Below are 7,959 nucleotides of genomic sequence, written 5' to 3'. Positions count from 1 at the left end.
AGCAGGTTAGTTAGTCACTATTCTAAAGACTTTGTGTAATAACGCATTTTCTCCTTATAACAACCTATTGAGTGGTTATTAAAGAGATAAAGTACCTTGCTCACAGTTATGCAGCCAGTTAAGTAACATTGAATTTAGGTATGTTCTGGCCCTTATTTTTTTCTACCTTACTTTTAAGAGATGTATATGATTTTTGTCCTTTTATTCCCATAATATAATTGTTTCACCTGTCACAGTGTCCATCCTAAAAAATATTTTATATGTTTACCTATTTCATTTAACCTAAAGTAAGAGAGTACTTTGAGGTCAGGAGGTTATATTTTAGAGGCGGAACCTATATAGAACTTAATTGAACCCATATTTTCTTTCATTCTTAATCATTCTAATAAAATGATTCAGTAGCCAGCCATCTCTTCAGGCAAAAAGAGAGTAATATAAATTTCCCTGGAATTTAAGTATTATGATTTTGTTACACCAATCCTAACTTAATACAATAAGTAACGTTAATTTATCTTGGTTTGTAATCATGTGTAACACTATTTATTATTCTATTCTTTCAGACCAAAAAACAGTTCCTTCCATTTTTTTTTTTTTGTTTTTTTTTCTTTAATTACTTTTTTTTAAGCTTATACTTTTTATACATGCCAAGTAAGTGATAGATACATATAATATCATTTAATTCATAATATATTCATTCATAGATTGAAATGGACATCTTTGTTTTAATTCTTTTTATTTCCAGACTATATGTGTTTTAAATGCCATAGTTATCTCGGATAGAGTGCCCTAAACTAGGATTATCTAATTATATTGAAAACAGGCACACATTGAATGACATTGTTATATAATTGCTGTTTATGGTTATAGATCATTTAAATATAGAGCTGCTACGTCCTATAAGAAGTAGGTATTTTTAGTATGAGAGTTCTATTTTTTAAAGTCAAAACACGTTCCAAACCAGTTGTATTCATTTACCATTTTCTCAAAATTAATTTTTAATTAAATTGGCCTGTGTAGTTCCTGCTTTTGAATGTAAAGCACTTGAAGTTGACTGAATTAATCCTATAATAGTAAGCTATTGTGCAGATTTTTGCCACATACATTAATTTACCTTGGATTTAACTTATGACACCACATATAGTCCATTTTATGATAATTTGTATACATTGATGGTTGATAAGTTATTGCGGTAGCTTGACATCAAACAATTTCATTGTTGAAGCAAAGCATCAGAAGTTAAAATGCTAGTATATAATGAATTCTCTATATGATAACTAAGAGAATGATTTACCTTTCCCAGTAATCAATAGCTACTTTTTTTTTTTTTTTTTCTATGCAGATTGTTGGGTATATTTTGGAAGTGTGCCAGAATTGGTAAGTGTCTATGTATAATCTTCCTCTACTTCTTCAGCTATAAATTGTTGGCCAATTTACTTATGTCCCAGTCACACAAATCAAATGTCAATTTTAAGAGTTCAGACTTCTTAGTTTTCTTCAATTTTGCAAGTTTGTAGAGTTGTGCCAAACTCTCTTTCCTTATGCTATTTAAAACTAGATTTGGCAGATACCACATAATACTTCATTAGTAAGGAAATAAAAATACATGAAAAGTCTTTCTTGAAATTCAGATAGCAAATACTATGGATTCCTGACTTTTGAAGAGATTTCAGACAGATGTGTATAGTTTTATGCACACACGCTTATAGTAGAGAGCATGCTGTTCTGTATAATGTGTACCATTTTGATAACTGAGGATGAATTTCCCATCAACGAAAGGCTTGCTGAGCAACTATCTAACCACAATCATTTTATTGCCAATGGTAAGTCATGAAATGTTGTTATTTGTTGCTTTTAGAAAACATTATTTTTTTTACATTAAATACATGTCATAGCTGTATTTTGTTCTAATTGATTAAAATTAATGTAAGTGTGCTCATCTTTTAACTTTATAAAATTAGTAGCAGCTTAAGTGTATTTATGCTTAGATAATATATTCTTGTCCCATGCCCCTACGTATATAACATTTAGCACAGTGCCCAGCAGCACATAGTAGACTCTCAACTGATTGGTAATTAATGAATTAAAATGAATTTTATTGCTGTAATTCACCAGTGCTCTTAAATAATAGATTATACCCTTTTAAACATAACTCGTTCCAATAAAACCACTGCAGGCATTTGTATTTATACCACTCGGACTGAAAAGTGAATATTCCTTGTCCTCTTTGGAATTATTTACATGACCCCCTCAAAAAAGTGTTTGATTTTAGTACTCTTCTTCTAACATTGAATTTATACATAACTCATTTTTTTCATAAAGCTGTTAGGCTTTCATAATGAGGAAAATTTCTTCTATGTTTGACATTTAGTCTAGTTAGCCACGCTGACAATAGCCTGAATTCCCCCAAACTAATTCCTTTAAATAAGATAGAGAATTTAAGAGTCATCTCTCTCAAGTAAGCTGTATTCCCTATAGAGTATTATGTTTTATTTTGGTTTTCACTTCTCATAGATGTGGAATATTTAGAAGATGATCCATCACAGAAAATAAAATATATTAAGATTGAAAAATACAAACTAAATTATTGTAATATTTAGAAATTTTTCTGAAGAAGACCTGAGAATTGATGTTATTTATCTGAGGATAAATACAAGCATACATAATCTCAGCTAAGGATTAAAAATGTAGGAGTTTCAAATTTTTTACAGCATCTTCTAAGATTCATAGGTTGTTAACATGGAAATAATTTTGAGAGAGCAACTTTTCTTGAGCTTTTAATGATAAGCACAACTCAGTTACCATGGAAGTTGTAAACATAATACTAAATTATCTAGAAGTCCTTTTTAAGTCTAAGATTATAAGATTCCTTGACTTTTTACTTTTGTTGTAGAAAATGATAGTATAAGCACAAAGAGCTTCACAGAAAAGTACCTCTTTTCAAGGCCTCATTCAATACATTAACTATTGAAACAGACATCTTTTAGAGAATTCACTGTGCTTTCAACATGTTAAACTGTCCTTCCTCCGTGCTCTTTTTCCAGATTTTATTATCTCATAGTGAAAGACGGGGGGGCGGGGGAGGAGAGAGAGAGAGAAAGGGAAAGGGAGGGAGGGAGTGTGTGTGTGTGTGTGTGTGTGTGTGTGTGTAAAGCATAGATAGGGCCTAGATAATTAGTTATCATTCAGGGGACATTTGGCAATGTCTAGAGATGTTTTTGGTTGTCACAACTAGAGTGGAGGAATATATACTGGATATAGGTCAAGGATGTTGCTAAACATCCTTTGTTGCACAGGACAGCCCTTTACAACAGAATTAGCCCAAAATGTCAATAGTGCCAAGGTTTAGAATACCCAACCTAGATGAACAGAGCTTTGTGGTGCAAATTTATCTGGTATTCAGTCATACTCAACAGCTGCAAACCCTGAAATAACAGAAAATATCTTAAACACTTCAAAAATAACCGAGGAGAGAGAGATAAAGAGACAAAATAGAACACTCAATGGCTAATGCTGATATCTAATGGTAAATGTAAATATATATAAACCAAACCGCTTGTTTCAGAGCCAAGTCACCTACAAAAAGAATAGTATTGTCTGGGAGCAGAGTAGTAAGAATAACTCCAGTAAACACAGAGAGAGAACATAATGGAAGAACAAGACAGTTTGAGGTGAATAGGGAGAATATCACTATATTAGAATAATCCTAAATAATCATTGGTAAAAATATAAAAAGCCTGGAGTTAGGAAGCTAAGCTTCCATCTCAGTATTATCAATAAGTTGCTAATTCATAATAAAATATTAAAGTATTTGAAATCTGTTCTATTAGAGGTTTCTCTAATAAGAGAAGTATGTACAACTTCATTTAGTAGCCAATCCAGGTGACCCTTTTTGTTCACAATTTTACTTGAAAGTATAGCTATAAGTTTAAGATACCTAGTTTGGAGCTTTCTTAATGCTTTCCTACTGTCTCATGTGTTTTTATGTTTTACTATAAACTATGCCTTTTTTTTTTTTTTTTTTTTTGCTTGCTCATTATTATTTCCATTTTCCTCTTGACTATGAATGCCATAGGTTAAATGGTTGAGTTAAAATATTCATTCTTGCCAATTATATGAAAACATTAGCTTTTCATTTTGGCAAAGTGGCTTAGAAAATGTTGATGCTGATACACTGCTTTCTCAAACACAAGCTCCTCCTATCTTTACACAGAATATATCCTCAAAGGATGCAATTTTAATGGGAAAAGGCCCAGCCAAATCATCTTATGTTACACATCACATTGCAGCAACTGTTTCACATTCACTTATACAGACCTAAGACCAGACAAGAAGTAACATTCTTACCCAAGTTTAACCAAGGATGTTTAACTCTACCACTTGGCAATCTCTTTTAAGAAAATTAAAAACAGGAAAATGAAACCCATATGTAAATTATAGCATTCTAAGCTAAAAGATGAGGAAGAGAACTTCCTCAAAAATTAATTCGCAGCAGATGGAAAATTTAGGACAATATTAATTTTCTTTTTAGGTGTTTAATAAGACTTTTGAACAGTGAGAGTATCTAGTCCTAATAAGAGTGATAGGTTTGCTTATGAAATCTGCCTGAAATTTGTATTGGAATGAGCTTTTTTTATTCTGTTTAATAACTTAAGGTTTTTTTTGGTTTTTTTGCCCCCAAAGGAATTAGCATTGCTTAAAAATGATAACCCAGGGTAATTTTTAGTTTTAAAAGATTTTTTTTTTCTAGTTGAGAGAGTGGTATTGTGAAAACACTATTCTCTTACTTTCTAGATTTTACTTTAGCTGGAAAACAGTCCATTAAATGTCTGTGATAGAAAAACACTTTCATAAAAACACTAAATGTTTATTTTATTTGTATGTGTGTATATCTTTTATGAGTATTGTCATTGAACAGACACAAAGGTACATACTTACAAAATGACTGTGTGAGCTCAATTGAGGATTTTAGTTAATAAGGGTGATCAAGATTGATGTTTTCCAGAGAGAGTTAACCGAACTTGCTAAGTGAAATGAGGAACTTAGTTACTGGAAAAGAGTGCATTTTAAACATCATAGAAAAACACAAGTGAGGAGAGTATAAACCATCTCTACTAGAGGATACTAGGTACATACCCAGGATTATTTCTAGAAGTAGCACATCACTCTTGCTTTCCTATGTACCCTCAAGGCAGCACAGAAATGCTTAGTGCTTTATGGAATCATACAGCCTTGCAATTACGGAAGAAACGGGAAAGAACAAGATGAATTTCAGTTAACTAACAATCACAAGATCTCTATCTCTTTGCAAGACCTTTCACAAGCCAACTCCAGGTCTATTTCATGCGAAAAAAAAGTCTCCAAATATAAACACTCTTAAAACACATGGTGAAAATCTACTCATGCAAAAGTGGTTTTAAGTTCTACATATTTAACCCACAGTAATTGTACTATAAAAGATTTGATATGAAATCCATCTCAGAAATAGGTTTTTTTTAATGTTTTGTATTAAACATTTTATGTCCATTCTTAAAATGCAGTTTTATTGGTCACTCTGTTTATTTTCATCCACGAATGCTTATTTTTTCCCCCTTTAAAAGTGTCATGAATTGCTACCAATGAGGAAAAAAAATATGACTAAACTGTATGTCGAATTTCTTTTTATAGGTGGAAGTTTCCTTTTTACAAGAGAAAAATAATATTTGTTTGGCCTTAATTGAATTTGAAATCGTTTCTCTTGGATCTCTAGCCTACATTCTGTGCTATATTTTTAATATTTGGGTTTACTCTGTGACAAAGGAATGGTTCATTGAGGGTTTTCTAAACAAATGAAAAGGAGGTAGTCTTAGAAATAAATCATTATAGTTTAGTGCATTCTGTATTGTATTTGCTTTTATGTTGCACCTAGTTCTTGTTTTGCCACCCCATTCCCCACGTGTATGGGCCTCATAATGAGAACCTCATCTTGATTCTTTTTTTTTTTTATCTTGATTCTTTTGTACCCTTCTACAATAGTAAATAATAACCATATCCTATTAGCTACTCAGTTAATCAACATGAATATCTGCCTTGTTTTCAACAGGTGAACGAAAGAGTCCTTATGTTGCAGTATGCTGTATAGTGATGGCCTTCAGCATTCTCTTCATGCAGTAGCTTGGAAAAATGCCCAAATTGAATTGCCACCAAATTTCAATACGAAAAGGGACTTACCTGCAGAAAAATAATGGAAAGAGTGGTTAACTCTTTTATCTCTGAACATTGAATGAGATAAATTTCCAGCTGCTTTTCTCTACTTTTGTTATTGGACCAATGTTCTAGATAAATAATTAAGATGTAACCATTTAATACTTAAAGAGTTTGTAACAATCTCAGTACTGTTACTACAATATTACATTCTACAAATGTTATTCTTTTGTGTCAGATACCAGTTTTTAGTGACATCTCTAAGATACATAGTAGAAAACAAAATTGGTAAATTATTCAAGTTCCTGTCACTGTGATTTGGAAATGATATATCTTTATAGAACGAAACCTTATATTGGACTAGCTTTTTTTGGAAAAAAAGGTTCAATTTGTGTTGCTAAGGATTGCATTTGTATTTAATAATGCTTGCCTTTCCTCTGGCCACACCATTTTGAGCATTAACCAGAGTACCTCTACTGAAGCGAACTCTTTAGTTTATTACAGGTTTTTAAACTATTTAAAACAAGCCTATGTGTTTCTTAAGGAGGAATATAAATGAGATAGGACTTTAGAGTAGTATTGGGGAAAATGTTAATATTTAACGTAGAGTGTAGAATAACTAACTGGTGTAGTAACCTCTGCAAGCCTCTCTGCTTAAATATGGATAAATATCTTCAGCATAAATTTGACCAGCTGTTGTTCTCTAAATAAAACTGCATTCATAGAATGAAAATAGCAAAATAGAACAATTACAGAATGATAATCTTATGTGTTTTTCATTTTTTTTAATGTCAGGTCTTCACTTATTTTAATTACCCCAAATGCAAACTGTGTTTTTATCGTTTTTTAATACAGCACTTTAAATCTAGTTTACGTTTTGTCTGTGAACTTGAACTGGAATCTCTTGTGTAACTTAATAGGTGATGATAAACAGTTTTCAAGTCTGCTTATATGTATACCATGGCGTAAGTTCTTTGAGCTTTGATAATAAAGGAGGACGACCTTTAGTAATTTTCATCGAGGAAAGAAAAACACTCAGAATATGATTTACAGGTTTTGCAGTAGAGCAGTTATAAGTTTATGGTTAACATCTCTTAAGGTTCAACCAAAATTCAGTTAAAATTTCAAAGCTAAGCAGAATTTAAATATCTTAGCTAAAAATTGTCCATTATTGGTAATATTAATTAGATATTAAGAAAAGGATTATTTTAAAAAGAGTCTGCGAGCAGCTCTTTCTGCAGAAGTTACTGAACTGAAAGCTGTTTATTTTTAAAGACTAAACTACTTGGAAAGAATTCTAGGAAACATCTATTAGACAGTCAATTCTAAGATTTCTTTAGTTTGGCATTTCTGAGGATGTAGGTAGAAGAAAGAGGAAGAAATAATTTCTTTTGAAAATTTCTGGTAATATATAAAAATTTGTTCTGTGTGTAGATTCTGAACAGAGTGGGAGGCAGCTTATTTCTGACCTTAGCCATTCTGACCTTTTGATACACAGGCTTTTTGGGAGGCAGGGGAAAAACACAGGATTCTATGAAGAAAAACAATTAGCATTTTCTTTTACGGTTTTGTTTTGTTTTGTTTTGTTTCTTTTGAACAGTTACCAGAGAATCCTTTCATATAACCCAAAGGGCAGTGGAGGTAGTTTTAAGCCCACGGAATATTCACATATTCTTTTTGTGGTGGTGTGTGGTAGGGTGCAGAAGAGGATTAAGGATCAGTTTAAGCATCAGATGGACTGCCTCTGTCACGTAGTCTTATTGCAGAGCTGGATGGGAT

General features: G+C 31.9%; 1 protein-coding gene across 2 annotated transcripts in view; it reads left to right on the top strand.

The window, feature by feature from the left end:
• TMEM167A (transmembrane protein 167A) overlaps positions 1–7,959 on the top strand; it is a 42,587-nt gene that overhangs the window by 11,307 nt on the left and 23,321 nt on the right. The window contains exons 3-4 of one of the 2 annotated variants that reach the window (XM_011377715.2): positions 1,340–1,374; positions 6,080–7,126. In XM_011377715.2, coding sequence (XP_011376017.1) covers positions 1,340–1,374; positions 6,080–6,150 — 106 coding nt within the window. In that variant the 3' untranslated portion in view covers positions 6,151–7,126. Of the gene's footprint in view, positions 1–1,339; positions 1,375–6,079; positions 7,127–7,959 lie in introns of those variants that run through there. The other variant, XM_011377709.2, reaches the window with a different exon arrangement.

The sequence above is a fragment of the Pteropus vampyrus genome, unplaced genomic scaffold, assembly GCF_000151845.1.
Source record: "Pteropus vampyrus isolate Shadow unplaced genomic scaffold, Pvam_2.0 Scaffold11, whole genome shotgun sequence".
Classification (NCBI taxonomy): domain Eukaryota; kingdom Metazoa; phylum Chordata; class Mammalia; order Chiroptera; family Pteropodidae; genus Pteropus; species Pteropus vampyrus.
Note: the sequence above shows the minus strand (reverse complement) of the source record. Positions and strands in the feature narration are given on the sequence as shown.